General features: G+C 35.3%; 1 protein-coding gene across 8 annotated transcripts in view; it reads right to left on the reverse strand.

The window, feature by feature from the left end:
• The window catches only part of Rbcn-3B (WD repeat-containing protein Rbcn-3B), a 717,321-nt gene that overhangs the window by 26,622 nt on the left and 673,772 nt on the right, over positions 1–16,927 (reverse strand). For all 8 annotated transcript variants that reach the window (XM_090405900.1, XM_090405903.1, XM_090405904.1 and 5 more), the window contains one exon: positions 4,743–4,842. In XM_090405900.1, coding sequence (XP_090262026.1) covers positions 4,743–4,842 — 100 coding nt within the window. The remainder of the gene's footprint in view (positions 1–4,742; positions 4,843–16,927) is intronic.

Here is a 16,927-nt window from a genome sequence, read left to right on the forward strand (position 1 = left end):
TCTCTTTTTCTGCATGTCAGGGTCCCCAAGTATCATTGCTATTATCTGATATGACCTCTTCACATTTTGTGCAATGTGGCCCTCAATTTCAGGCCTCTGTCCACCCATCACTCCTAGATCTCTCATCTCCTCTACTTCCTTTAAAGTTTCCCAACCAAGTGTATACTTTGGATCCCATCATTGTTTACCAAATCTCAAAACCTTACACTTTGCAATCTATTCAAATTCTCTCGTAAGGCCATAACATCCACTTGACATTGCATTGCTCTCCCAGTTTTTCGTCATCTGCAAACAGTTGCGTATCACTAGTTAAACCCATCCCAATATCATTAACATACAAATTGAACAACAATGGTCCCAAAACTTACCCCTGAAGTATACTACTAGTGATCTTTCTCTTTTAGGATATGCACTCCCATATACAACTTTCTGACACCTATCCAACAGCTAGTCACTGATCCAACTCAGAGGTTTGTTATCCAATCCCATCTGTTTCAATTTATTTAAAAGCTTCTCGTATGGCAGTCTATCAAAAGCCTTTGCAAAATCCAAGTACACCACTGTAAATGCATCTCCCCTGTCTAAGTTATTTGCCACCTTGTAACCTTATATTGAAACATGATCTTCCCTTAACAAACCCATGCTGATAATCACAGAGAATACTGCTGTTATCAATGCATTTCTGTATCCTACCTCTCACCAATCTCTCCAGTACCTTCACCACAACTTCAGATATACAGACCTGTCTATAATTTGGAACTACAGCCTTATCACTACCTTTATGCAAGAACAATTTTACCTTCCTTCCACTCCCTTGGAACCTGTGCTTTTGCAAGACTCTTATTAAACAGGCATGCCAATGCTACTGCCAATTCCCTGGAACATTCCCTCAAGATGCTTGGTGATATGTCATCAAATTCTGTTGCCTTATTTGACATCAAGGTTATTTATTTCCTCAAATACCTTCTGCTCACTCAGAATTAAGTCATTCTCTCCTACCTCCTTCACCCTTAAATTTCTCATGATTCCAAACTGATCAGGATGAAACACCATCATAAATTGATCACTGAATACCTCAAAAATGTCTTCTGCAGGCAGTTACTATTCTATCATTGTCATCCATTAATATCATCTTACCATGATCGTTCTTTCTTGTACTTGCTACATACCTAAAAAACTCTCTAGGGTTTTTCTTAGCCTGATTTGCCAATTTCTTCTCATACTCTACTTTTGTTTTCCTTACTAAGTCAGTCACAATCCTGGCTTGTTCTTTATAGTTTTCATGTGACTGATTATTACTATTATTCATCTTATACTTCCTCCAATACGTTCTTTTTCCAGATTTCATGCTTAAGCTGAACATTCATCCATTTTACACCTACCTTATTCAGCTTTTTGGCCTTCAGAATACATTCACACATTGATGCTGTTACGTATTTATTTGTCAGTTCCCATGCAGCATTTATTTTCTCACAGCTCAACTCCTTATTCCATGTTATAGCCCCAAGCTGTCTCCTAAGCCTGTCATAATCACCAGCCTTATAATTCCATATATATCCTTTCCTCACAAGAGTCTGCATATGACTAGCCACAACACAGTGGATCACTTCGTGATCACTTTCACCAACTGGAGGAAAGTGTGAAATTCCTCTCACAATTACATCCTCTCGTGAAATGATCATATCTAGAATTCTCGATCCTCACATACCCTCCTTTACATGCTGCCCAAGATAGTTATCTCTCAAGAACTTGAGAAATTCATTTTCCTTATTCCCAAATGTTATCTCTTCATTCCAATCTATACTGCCACCATTAAAATTATCCATAATAATTACTCTTCCTTTGTTCACTAATTCAAGTTGCTTATACATTTCATTACCACCACCCTCCACATTTCCAGGCCTATAGCAACATCCAACTAAATATATCTTTCTTTCAACCTCTAACATTACACCGCACTGCCTCATAATCATTACCACTGTTTCCACTTTTCATGTCTACCTTATGTGGAATTAATTTCCTTGCTATCATCAGCAGCACTCCTCCTCCCTTCTTGCCCTTTCTATCTTCGCAAAAAATACCGTATCCTTCCATTTCTATTCCCGTTACAATATCATCTTGATTCAACCATTTTTCACTTATTTTAATGATTTGGGGGCGAATAAATTCAATCACTAAAACCATTTCATCCCCCTTATTTCTGATACTTCTGGCATTTGTAAACAAACACAATAATTCAGTTTTAGGTCTATAACCAGTCCTATCCAAGACAAGTGTTGGTTGTGATTTCTTCTCCATCACTGCTTACCACACATATATCTGCTCAGTCTCAACTTCCCTACCCACAACCCACATTGCAATATACTCCATCTACACATGCATCTTCCAATAATTCCTGGTAGTACTGTTTCTGTCTTTCAATGATGTCTTCAGGATTTGTGAATCCTTATTTCCATCCTTATTTTTGATAAACTTTATGGGGCATTCTTTATCTGACCTCATATTTTTTTTTTTTTATCTTTGCTTTTCTTCTCATATCCTTCACTCAACCTGAGTCTTTTTTTACTATCCCGTCTTCCAGACCACCATCACTGGTATCCAACTGAAGATAATTTTTTTAAATTTATCTATTAATTTGCTTTCTTTACCATGTAAACTTTTAACATTCCATGTTCTGTATCTCATGTACCATTTTCTCACTTTGTCATTAACCATTTAGGAAGTTTAGCTATCTCTTTGTTGTTTCTTTTAACGTGCAGAGTTTTAAGGTGCGTAGGGGATTAGTCTTCAGCACCTGAGTCGTGTGGTGAGGCGGCCACCTTCGAGGCCCTCAGACTGACCTATGACAAAAGTGCTATCCTGTTGGTCTACGGGAGGTATTTTATTTCCCTCCTACTCTTCATAGTAAACTATGAAGAGCATTCCCCGATCTGTCACCTGGGGATGCGCCCGATGGGGGGGATTACAGGTGTCCCCCACATGGGCTGATCTTTTTCTTTCTATTCTTATTTTGAATGTACTCAATATTAATAATTTTTTTTTTTTTTTTTTATTTAGCCATGTAATCACTGCTCTCCTATCCCCATCATCTACTTCTCACAAGAAATATATATATATATATATATTCCTTGTGAGAAGATACAGCTAAAAGCTCTAAATTATATTGCTTTTAATACAAAAGTTGAGCTCATATTCATTAAAGATGTATTTCTGATTTGGCCATTAACATCTCATTTCAGCTACTTCAATGATAAATACAATCTAATACACTGTTCACCTGAATTGGAAAAGTGGCAATTAAGCAAATATTTTTTGCTCTGTTGTAAAATCTGAACTTTTCATATTGTCAAGTCATAATTGGTTACTGAGAAATATATCACCACTAAACAATGAAAATATGGAGTTTTGGATATATATTCTTGTAATTTAAGAACACAGGAGATTATGGATCATCATCATTAATTTCCTGATATGAGTCCTCATCAAGAATATGTCATATAAATGTCATATCTAACATTTCATGCTTCTAAAGAACTTCTGACTAAATTAATCCACCTAAACCATGGTCTTCCTCTGGGTATCTTTCATGCATCTTGGCATCAAACATGTTTTGCTAATTTTTCCTCACCCATTCTATTTAAGTGGCCACACCACCTTAGGTTAGCCCTGCTGACACATTCTTCAATGCTAATAATGCCGTTCCTTTTTAATATCTTCATTTTTAATATGATTGTGCCACTGATGCCATCGGTTCACTCTCCTAATTTTTCTCAGAACCCCTCATATCTGTCTCTGTGGTCTTTGATCTAGTGCTTTGTTTCTAACCCAACTTTCAGATCCATAACTTAAAACTGGTTCGAACACTGCCTTGTATATTGCTAGTTTGGTGTTTTTGCTAATTTCACTCTTATTCCATATAAATTTATTCAGCTCGGGCTAACCACCATACCAGCTTTGCTTATTCTGTTGTCTATTTCCAGCTCTTCAGTGCAGTCTAAAAACTAAATAGCTGAAATATTTTACTTGTTCTATAGCCCTTCCATTCAGAATGCAGCTGAAGTTTTCTATATTCTGCCTATTTTCATAGTTTTGGTCTTTTTATTGCTGATTTTCATGTCAAATTTGTTATAGCTGTTATTCAATTTATATAGAGAATCATGTAGACTTGCACTGGATGTGTTCAGGAGCACAACATCATCTCATAAAGCAAAGAGCTAAGTTTGACATATCCAATTCTAATATCAGGCCTAATGTCACTTTCTTTCTTAATGCGATTCATATAGATGATGAATAAGAGTGGAGATAATGTGCATCCTTATCTTACTCCCTGATTTTACATTAAGTCATCTTCCTGTATTTCCTTCAATTTTAACAGCTGACTGAAAACTTAAATATAGACTATGTATTGCTCTGTATAATGTTCCATTCACCTCATATAATTGTAGTGTTTATGTGGATAAACACTTTCAGTATCTTAAACGTGAATCCAAATATTGAGAAATTTTCAGAGATCAGAACTGACACTAAGCAATTTGAACTCATCTGATTTTTTTCTTCATTCAACAAAAAAGTTTCACACGTTAAAATAAATGTGCATTTTGCTATTATAAATAATTAACTAATATAAGTATATGAGGAAATAAATCATTGGGAAGAACAGAAAAGTTGGTGATGGTAAACTGAGTATCAGTGAGAAAAGCTAAAGGAAAAAAACAAAACAAAAGTTTCTGTAAGTAAATTACCTGTGATTTGGAAGCTCTAAGCTCATACAAAGCAAGATTACCATTTTTGGCACCTACTGCAATACGACGAGTAGAGCTACAGTAACTGACATTATGAAACCTGAAAAATCATGCAGCATATTAATATTTTCATTCTGAAAGAGAATGCATGCACACACACACACACACACACACACACACACACACACACACACACACACACACACACACACACACACACACACACAAAGCGACACTGCTGCAATATTTAAATTTATCCAAGAGTATTAATAAAGAACTAATAAAAACAAAAATTTTCTTGCCTTTTAATTTATCATTATAACAAACTTGAGAATTTTAATACTCAAAGAGAATAAATGATCTAAATATTTTTGAAAGAACATAATCTGAAATATGTTCAAGGAGAAGGCAGATTAATACTAGTGTACTGGGACTGCTGCAACTAATTTGTACATCACATAGAAAAGGTTTTGAAGAGAATTTATTTGTTTGCTGATAACTCAAAATTGGTTTAGTGCAATAGATAATGACGGTCGAGTAGACAGCTTGCAAAATAATTTAAGTAGGAAGACAATACAAGCCAAAGATAATGGGTGCCCCTTTAATGTGGGAAAATTATCAAGTTATGCATTCTGTATCAAGTTATGTAGTACAATTCTGTGAGTGTAGTACACTCGCAGAACTGTATTCCAATAAAAAAAAACTGATGAAGCATGGTATTAGTGGATAAGGAGTTGAAATTCTGAGGACATACTGCAAAAATGATCAAGGTCATGTATAGGATTACTTGGTTATTGAGGAATACACTAACAAGCATATATAAGGAAGTTGTCAATTCTCTTTATAAGGCTTTTTTATAGCTATATCTGGATGTGGAATACACTAATAAGCATATATAAGGAAGATGTCAATTCTTTTTATAAGGCTTTTTTTATGGCCACATCTGCATTACAGGTCACCTCAGTTTCTCAAGATAAGGAAGTAATGGAGAGGATCCAGAGATTAGTGACCAAAGCGATGATGAAGTTTGGAATACTTAGGAGGTATATGGAATATGACAGTGTTTAAGTTAGTAAAAGGGTTTTATAGGAATGATACAGAGGAAATTTTTCAACACTTGGCTAGAGGGTCAGAACAAGGTAAATTGAGTAAAAGTGTTGTTAGTAATAGCATTTTTGTGGAGTTAGGACTACATTTATTATTTAGAGAGCGGTGAATGAATTGCATGGGTTACTAGAGTATGATGGAGGCATTATGTCAGTAAATGTGTTCAAGGAGAGGCATGATAGGTGTGATGAGTCTTTGGATTCATGGAAATTGTTATGCAATAATAATAATAATAATAATAAAATAAGCTTCCAAAAGTATACTACTTTGAAATAAACATTGTCTTCAGTTTTTTAATCTCTTAGGAATAAGTATCATTCCAGTCTCATTCATTAATAATTAAGTTTCCTATAATTTTGCCACTTTTAAATTGGTATTTTTTTTTTCAAGGATTACAGATATTAATAATATATGTACAATTAACTTTTGCTATAGCATACACCAATAATGAACATAATTCTCTCTGAATAGATGACTGAAAACCAAGGTAAATTAACAAGTACAATTCCACTTTGTTTAAAAACCATACCATGGATAAACTATTAACCTTAACTGAGTCTTCATTCAACTATTCTAAACAGAAATATTAAAAGGATAGCAGTAAATTTTGCAAAAAGTAACACATGGCACATGTGAAGCAACACAGAAAACCCACATGCATGTTAAAAAATAGTGAAAACAGACAAATAGGGTTCTCTACATATGTAAATATTAAGTTGTTAGTGAATGATACTGGAAGTTTAAATTCAGTCTTTTCTAAACAAGATTACTGTTTTTCCTTCGGCCTAATTGCCACCAGCTTTTAATGGGCAATTTTTAATATAACAAGGAAATTTTATTTATTTATTTATTTATTTTTTTAAAAAAGTGAAATAAACATGAATGGTAAATGTGATAATTAGAGAGGCCTTTAATGAGCGTTCCAGGTAAGATTTATGCAAGCATTATTAAACCATTTATTATATTATACAAGCATTTTGTAGAGTCTGAAGACTCATAATGGAAAGGCCTAAAAAAGAATAACAACCTCTCAACCATTCCTCATCCCCCCCAAAACTCTGACAACCAAATCTTGGTGTAGCAGTAATCCAGATGTAGCCCTATTAAAGCTTTATAAAGGAGAATAACCTCCTTATCTCTACTTGTCGATATGTTGTTCACCATTCAAGTAATCCTTTGAGCTATTTTGCCCACTTTTCTAATACGTTTAATGAATTTCAGGTCCCAGTCCACCATCACCCACAAATCTCACACATCAATTTCTTTAGATAGCTTCTAATCCTATCATCCCATAGCGAATAATCTTAAACTTTGCTACACAACATTTCACTTAAACTGTCAGTCTATTTAAATCTTCCTGCACTATCACCATCAACAGTTTTTCTATCATCACTAAACAACTAGATCTTCACCTTCAAATCATTCCAATATCATCAATGCATAGTTTATGTTTTGTCCAACATCACTGCAAAACCTCTTTCAAACATATTTGGGAAGGCTAGGAAAAGTTATTGAAAAAGAAATTTTAATTTGGCAAGGAATAAGGTGGGTTCACGATGAATAGTTTTATAGTTACTTATAGAACAAGAAGTGGGGGGGGCATGAAAATATAACAAAGAGCTGTGCTGAGAATAAAAATGATTTTTTTCCATCCTAAATATGTAAACTTACACCAGCTAGTTTCACTCATACACAACTGGCTTCTTCAGGGTTTATGAAAGCTCATTATAATAGATAACTACAGATGTTCAATGCAGAAAAAAATCATTATAATGGAAATGAATCAATTGATCACGAACATAAAGTCATGTGGCATGTGTTAGCTGTCACCCAGTAAAGACAGAAGATACTGTTGGAAAAATTAAAATTTGACATGCTAAAAGATTTCCAGATATCATTCATTTAACATTAAGTTGGTTTCATTTTAAGAGACTCATGTGAAGGATTACTCTCATAGATTCTTTGTTAAATCTAGAATAAAAGTTTTCTACTAAATAGGGCATGGTAGAAATATCCAAGTCCACTGTATAGCTAATAGCTGAAGCATGATGGGCCAGACCAGATTTTTCATTTTTTTTGAGTTCAATATCTCCAACATGTTTGTTTTGTCTACCTTACATAAGCCAAACCACATGGAGATGGTACCCTATAGACTCCAAAGTGTTTGTAAAAGAGGATGCTGTTTTAGGAGATTTGAGAAGGCTGTGAATAGTTTGAATCAGCTTGAAAGCCACTATGATGTTATGATTCTTGAAGACAGTAGCAATCTTAATAGACAGATTACCAATGTATAGAATGGTAATAAATTTCTTTACTGGATGTTGAGAGGAATTGTCTGAAAATAAAATCTTGTTAACTGTTTTCTTGGAAGAATATCCAAGATCAAATAAATGAGAAAGAATTTGGAGTTCCATCTTGAGTTGATTTTCATTTTGTAAAACAGAAATTGCTCGATTCTGGAGGGTGTGGAAAATGCCCAGCTTTTTGAGAAGGATAGAAGGGAAGAAGCATGAAGATGGCATCCAGTGTGAGTAGGCTTATGATATACCTTCCTGCAAAGAGACAATATTGTCAGGTTTCTTTATGATGAGGACATATAGAAACAGAATTTACCACTTTTCTCTAGTTCTAATGTGAAATTAATTGCAGGTTTAAATGAATTGAGAGAGTGAAGAAATAATTGCTAACTTAAAGGAACTACAGATGTTTCTTTAAGTCAGCAATTGAAATTGATGATGTTTTAGACCTTATTAGAGCTAAAACATCATCAATAGGAATAATAATAATAATTATTATTATATGACACCTCCAGGGAGTTTAAAGACTCATCGAGGGAGGACACCTACTCTACAACTCTCTGTCTCTACCACTCAATCCACCAGACAAGTTGTAATTTTGATTTGAGAAACAAGGAACATTTTGGAGACAATGAGCACAAAAGAAAGGAAATTTTGTTTGGGCCCATTATACTTCAACTGCTAGCCATACAGTGAACTGGGATATTTTCATCATGCCTGATTTAGAGGAAAACTTTTTTTCTAGGCTTCACAAAGAATCTATGGCACTAATCCATTTAAATGAGTCTCTGAAAAGAAACCAAGTTAATGTTAAATTAATGATATCTGAAAATCTTTTAGAATTTCATTTTCACTATAATGACTTTTTCGGCATGAATTATTCTATATTTATCTATTTTTATGTGCTTTCTTATAAACTATGAAGAAGCCACCAGCTGTATAAGCAAAACTAATTGATATAAATTTTCATATTTAGAATGGCTAATAAAAAATTCTTTTTAGTCTCATTTATTTTAGTCATAAAACTTCTACATAAAAGAATATTCGTAATGTTCTTTTAAATACCTGCACTGTTTTTTTTTTATTTTTTATTTTTAAAAAAGATATATGGTAAAGATACCAATATAAATGCTATTCAAAATGCTACAGTTATATGATATAAATGGAATATTATATAGAGCAATATACATAATATATTGTTTTTACTAATGTCTCATTCAGAATTACAGTTAGAATTGCAGGACATGAAATAGTTCAGTGGAGAATTAGGTGTAAAGCAAGAGTGTATGCTATCTCTGAAGTTATTATTATTATTATTATTATTATTATTATTATAGATATCTCTATGGAGTCAGTAGACTCATCACAGGAGACCCAAACTATCAAAACAATATCTATCATATCTCTTCTTAAATTCATTTACAGAACTCACAACTGAATCAGGAAATGCATTGCACTCATTCACTACTCTCCAGGCGAAAAACTTTGTTCTCACACCCTTGTTAACCACGCTTTTCCTTAATTTCCGGGGATGACCTCTTGTTCTTCCATCACCATCACACAGCTGAAATATTTCCCCTGCATCAATCTCATAAAAACCTTTTAGTAATTTAAATGTTTCTATCACATCCCCCTCTTCTCTGCCTATCAACCAACCTCTGCAATCTATCAATGTAGGGAGCATTTTTTACATCACTCACCAACTTAGTCACTCTCCTCTGAACCCTCTCCACAACCTCCTCATCTCCAAGGAATCCAGGTGACCAGACTTGAAACAATAATCCAAATGTGGAAGTATCAACACCTTATAAAGTGGAATAATAATATCTTTATCTCTGGATGTTAGTGTGTTCTTCGATAACCAAGTAATCCTATGTGCAATCTCGAACACCTTAGCAACGTGTCCTCTGAACTTCATCTTCCTATCCACCAACACCCCCAAGTCCCTAGACTCATCAATCTCTTGGAGCACCGTTCATCATTGTAGTACACAGCTGGTAATCTTTTAATTTCAAAATGCATAACTTTACACTTTTTCACATTGAACTGACATCCATTACCTTTTGCCCATTTTGCCAGCTTATTTAAATCATGCTGCAAACTCTCAACATCAGCTTGATTTTTTATTGCGCTACCCAACTTTGCATCATAACTGAATATCTCCCTTCAAGCAATTTCTTATATTATTTATGTACAAATTAAACAATAATGGCCCAAGCACAGAGCCCTGAGGCACACCACTGGTCACCTGCCTCATCCTGGACTCTGCTCCTCCATACACCACTTTCTGAGCCATTCTCTTATCTATATCACCAGTTTAGTATCCATCCACATCTGCTCCAATTTGCACAAGAGAATTCCATGGGATATCCTGTCAAAAGCCTTAGCAAAATCCAGAAGTACCACTGTGTAGCCATTTCCTTTGTTCGACTCAGATGTCATTCTATTATAAAAAGTTAATAAATTGCTAAGGCAGGATCGACCTTTAACAAAACCATGTTGGCTCCTATAGAGTATCATATTCTGATCCACCATTCTTGAATTCTGTATTTTTACCACCACCACACCCGAGATGGTGATTGGTCTGTAATTAACTTCCGCAGTCTTAGAGCCACCTTTATGCAAAGGAACTACTTTGCCTTCCTTCCACTCCCTAGGAAAGGAAGGCAAATCCATTGACAAAGGAATTGTCAATGGATCTTACTTGGTTATTTAACTTAAGTTTGAAATAACCAAGTAAGATCCACTGACAATTCCTTTGCACATTCACGCAACACCCAAGCTGATATTCCATCTAAACCTACAGCAGTGTTTGCATTTAAATTCTGCAATATACTAGGAACCTCAGATTTCTTAACTTCAATTCTCACATTAGTTATTGCTACAGGTACAGAGATATCCTCATTGGGTGACAGACTTTTGAAAAGTGATCACTCAGTAACTCTACTATTACATCTGAATTGGTCACCTCGATACCATCAGCACACACTAAGGTCATCCTTCCAAAGTCATTCTTATTACTTGCCACATAGCGGAAGAACTCTTTGGGATTATCCTTGATCTCCTTGGCTGAGGACTTCTCATAATCTGATTTAGCTTTACTCACTATGCTGGTAACCTTCCTAGCTTGAGCCTTGTACTGCTCACGGGTGTATTGATCACCTTTCTCCTTGTAAATTCTCCATAACATTTTCTTTTATTGCAGATCAAGCTTGATACTACTACTCATCCATCTAATGCCTATCTTGTTTGTTTTCCTGACCATGGGGACACAATCTGATATTGCCTTCCTCAGATGCCTGCTGATTTTATCCCATGCACTGCTAAAATTTTCCCCTGCAATATGTTCTGCCATGGGATGGCTATAAGCTCACTCCAAAGCTTGTTATAATTACCTAACCTGTAGTTCCGCATATATCCCTTCTTAAGAAAGAAATCCACAAATTTTGCTACCTCCCAAGTCAATACCACATGATTGCTCTCACAAACTGGAGGTAACGAGGACACCTTACTTATGCATATGTCCTCTGAACCAATGACCAGGTCCAACACTCTCACACCACGTCCCTTGTTATGTGCTGTTTCAAGTAATTATCTCGTAGAAGATGTATGAACTCATTTCCTTTTTGCCACGTGATATTTTCTCCTTCCAATTGATATAACCATAATTAAAATCCCCCATAATAATCACCAACCTTGCACTCATTGCTGATACATGAATTCAACATCAACCCCCCCCCCTCCTCCCGACCTATAGCAGCAACCAACTGTATATTTGGTTGCGTTCGTCACTATTTCACACCAGACAGCCTCAAATGAGCTATCATTCACATGTCTATCCTCTTGATATACTACTTTCTTTGGCTGTGACTCATCAGCTATCATCAACAGTACTCCCCCCCCCCATATTCTATCTTCTCCATCCTCCCTGAAAATACTGTACCCATCACATTCAATTCCAGTTACCACATCTTCTGCTGTCAGCCAAGTTTCACTAATGCCTACAACTTTTGGTGAGATTGCACTGACTAATGCCAAAAATTCTTCCCTCTTATTTCAAATGCTTCTTGCATTAGTATACAAAAATTGCAGATCCCCTTTAGTTCTTGTACCAGCTTTAGAACTGATATACATGATACTAATTTCAGTAGTCCCATGCCGATTTTTATCCACTCTATTCTGCAATTTATTCTGCGAATGAGGGTCAACAAATATACATTCACTGCATAAGTTTCCCCCTCTTATACTCAACCTTTTCAATTTTAGTTTCCCTGCCCAATTACTTCAACTTGTTCAGAAAACAGTAACTTCTTCAATTGCTCTTACCTTCCATGTTCAAAGTTAATCATCCTGGATAACATTATGAAAGAAAACAGCCTTAAATCTGATCTCAAAATCTGAGATATTAAATTCAACTCTTTACTTAATGCAGATATGATGGCATACTAAAATTAAATAAAACTAGCAATATACAAGACAGACATGAAAGATGGGTTTGAAACAACACAGTTGATCAAAGATAAGACTTTAATGAGCATTCTCAGAAAATTAGAGCAGTGAATAGATGGCAATCAAGAGGGCAGAATCATATTAAAAATGAGATATTAGAAAAGAACTTTAAGTTGTTAGCATTCAAGATGTATGAGCATAGATAATCTAAAAGGTGGTAAGATTACTGCGACAGAATGGGAGAAGAAAGGTTACAAAACAGGTATTTGATACTAGTATAAATTAAAAAGACCTAGTGGAAGGCCAAGATCTAGATGAATTGATGCAGTCAGTTGTGCCTTAGAAGACCAAAATGCAAGGTATGAGAATATTGAAGTCCTGACAAATAACATTAATTTGAAGGTAAACTTTGGATAGGAAGCTAGTTAAACTGTAAACTCAGTCATCAAAATATTATCAATATATCTTGAGCACCTCTTGAAGGTATATAATAAGAAAATTAGGAGAACAAAGAATTGGCATCAACATCAAAATCATAATAAAAAGGAAGACATAGAAAGGAACATGGCATTACTAGCATTCAAAAATGTGTTAGTATAGATAACCTAAGGTGATATAGATATTTAAACAAAATTTGAGAGGAAAGGTTAGTTGGTTAAGGGATTCTATCAGATTAATACACAAGGAATTAAAAGAGAATGGATCTTAAGATGGGTAGAATGAGAAGCCATCCTTGAAAGTTGTATAAAGATGTGGCGAAGAAGGGTGTGAGAAGTAGATTTTTTACATGGAGAGTTGTAAGTGAGAGGAAGAGGCCCCTGATAAATAGATTAATTTGAAAGAAAACTGTTCATAGGAAGCTAGTAATGGTGAAACTTAATTGTAATATTATCATAAGTATCCCATATGCATTAACCAAATACATATCAGAAAATGGATGAAGTATTCTGATTCACATCATTATCATCAGCAGACCGCTATGGAGTCTAAAGATTCATTGCAGGAGATACCACTCACTCACTCTCTCTCTCACAGCTTATCATACCATACCTAATATACATTCACACTCTCCTCCACCCCAACCCATTCCTGTATAATGTAGATGAAAAACCTCATCTACATTATACAGGTAATAACCCTTCAACAATTTATGTCTCAATCATATCCCCAAATACTCCTACCCACCCTACTCTGAAAATTGCATTCCTCTATCTCAATTCATATTCAGCATTCCAGAGGCCAGAAACCATCTTAGTTAATTGTCTCTTGACCCATTACAATATCTCTTCATCAATTTGAAAACCAGGAGTCAAATTTGTGCACAGTAATCCATATGTGGCCTGATCAAGCCTTATACAATAGAACAAAACATTCATACTTCTACATATCAGTGTCCTCTATGCTGTCCTTGAAATTTTAGCTAGTGTCCTCACAATTCTAGGTACTTATCCAGCATCACATCCAGATCACTCATCTCTTTTAAAATCATCATCATCATCAAATTCCTGAACACGTACCCCATAAGGGATGTACAGGGTATGACAGTACTACATGAAACCTTACATCACCACTAACTTCCAATCTACAATTTTCCTCCAAAACAATCTGATACCTGTCAAGACTCACATTGTCAGATCTTTAAATTAAAGATACCAAGGAATTATATACTTGGTTTAATCCTTTGTCCAAGTGTAAGCAAACAAAGTTTGTGCCTGAAGTATCTTCAGGGACTGGGGCAACTCGTGGCAAAGGTGGGGTATGACTTCACATCATTCACCTTAGTATCCCATAATGCAAAGCACATCTCCTTGCAAACATGTATAATGCTATGCATTATGGGAAGGGTCACTACCCAGACCGGTTTCCCTGTATTAAGTGTGGAGTTACCTCTCCAAAAACTCGTGAGATCCCCTGGATCACCCAACAATGAGTGACCCGAAGGATCAAAACTCAGCATTGTTCCCCTCAGTAACAGGCTCACCCTGTCACTGAGAACTCTCAGTGTTTGGCTCACCCCACCACCGAGCAGAACTGCTCATATTTAATCTGAGGGGAAAACAGCAACAGCCGAGCCTCAGAGCTTCACTGGCTAACAGCATTCCAACCAGTTTAGACCCTTGGGGGGGGGTCTTATCATTGGGAGCCAGACCCAGGTGAGGTGATACTAATGTTGAAGTAATGCAAAAGTCATATTTTTATATACGAGTTGCCAAAAGGTAGCTCAACTTATTATTATAATACTCTGGATTCGAGAAAGGTAGATGAAAGTTTTTCACTTTTATACTATAAATCAAAGATACCAAGAACTTATATACTTGGATAAAGGATTAAACCATGTATATAATTTCTTGATATCTTTAATTTATAGTATAACCAAGTGAAAAACTTTCAAATAATTATCAAATCTTATATTTCTGTCTTATAAGACACTTTTTACTGTATCAATCCACCTATATCTTGGTCTTCGTCTGGATATTTTTCCTGCCAACCTGGCAGAGAACACTTGTTTTGCTAATCTTTCCTCTCCATTCTCTTTAAGTGACCATACTACCTGAGATTAGCTCTACTAACACATTCCTGGATGCTAACAATGTCAAGTTCTTTCCTAATATCCTCATTTTTAATATGATATTGTCATTGATGCCATCTGTTTACGCCGCTAATCTTTCTCAGGACTGTCATATCTGCAGTCTCTAGTCTTTGGTCAAGTGTTTTATTTCTAACCCAGCTCTCAGATCCGTAAGTTAAAATTGGCTTGAACAATGTCTTGTGTACAGTTAATTTACTGTTTTGACTAATTTCTCTTATGCCATATAAATTTATTCAGTTGACTTCGTACCATATACCAGCTCTGTTGATTCTGTTGTCTATTTCCATATTTAATTTATTATCTTCACTAAAAATCGTGCCTTAGTAGCTGAAATGTTTTACTTGTTCTATAGGTTTTCCATTCACAATGCATTTGATATTTTTGATACTGCATTGTGAATTTTCATTGTCTTTGTGATGTTATTGCTGACCTTCATACCATATCTATTACAACAGTTATTCAATTCAGTCAGGGAATCTTGCAAACTTGTACCGGATTTATTTAGAAGTATAACATTATTTGCATAAAGTAAAGAGCTCAGATTAACATCTCCAATTTTGCATCAGGTTTAATACTACTTTCCTTCATAATGTAATCCATAATAATAATGAATAACAGAGGGGATAATGTACATCCTTGTTTAACACCAGATTTAATATCAAACCATCTCCCTGTACTTCCTTCAATTCTAACTGCTGACTTACAACTCAAATAAAGATTAAGTATTGCTTGATATAACGTTCTATTGACACCATATAACTGTAGCATTTTGAATAGCTTCTTTCTTGGCACCTTGTTATATGCTTTTTCCAGATCTACAAAACTTAAATACAGATTTCTGTTATATTCCCATGATTCCTCAACTATTTGTCGTAAAGGAAAATCTGATCCTGACAGCCTCTATTTGACTCAAATCCAGCTTGTTCTTCACCAAGCTTCCCTTCTGCAATCATTTCCTACTCTGCTATTTAAATCCCCAACAAGGACTAACTTTCCTCTTTCATTGTGTCAGTTGCTTTCTCTAAAGCCTCAAAAAAGTTCTCCATTTCTACCTTAGTAGAACCTTCTGTGGGCCCATAGGCACAAATAAGTCTCATTGTCCAGTTCTCCATTCTGATATTTGCCCACAACTCTACTTGATATTGTCTTCCATTCAAGAAGATTAGTCTGATTGTTTCATTTAGCATCGAATACTATATCTGCTACTCCTTTTCCTTGATTGTCAGAATTTCCTTGATTGAATGTGCTACAGAAAGCTAATTCTCAGTATCAAAAGAAACTGGCTCTGCAAGCTAAAGATAACCCCAAAGAATTCTACTGATATGCTACAAGTAAAAGAAAGAATGAATATGAAACAATAACTGAATGCAGATAGTGTGAGGGTGACAGATGAAGAAGAAGTTGTTATTCAACTAACGAGTGCCTATTTTACTAAAAGCTATTAACCTGGCATATGCAACATTGCGCTCACTGCTAGCTTTTCACTGGATGAAGACACTGAGGTGTATGAAGAGGAGGTATTAGGGCTGCACAAACTGAATAAAAGTTCAGCAATAGGGACTGATGGGATATCAGCACAGGTTTAAAACAGTATTCAGCTGAACTGGCTATTCCTTTAATAAGACTATGCAATCTGAGTGTCAGAACAGGAAAATTCTACAGGAGTGGAAAGAATGTATGGTAATCCCATTGCACAAGAGCTGTGTAAAGACCAATGTATCCAATTATAATTGGTCGATAAT

Source organism: Typopeltis vanoorti, chromosome 15, assembly GCF_054136105.1.
Source record: "Typopeltis vanoorti isolate ZY-2024b chromosome 15, IOZ_Tvanoo_1.0, whole genome shotgun sequence".
Taxonomy (NCBI): Eukaryota; Metazoa; Arthropoda; class Arachnida; order Uropygi; family Thelyphonidae; genus Typopeltis; species Typopeltis vanoorti.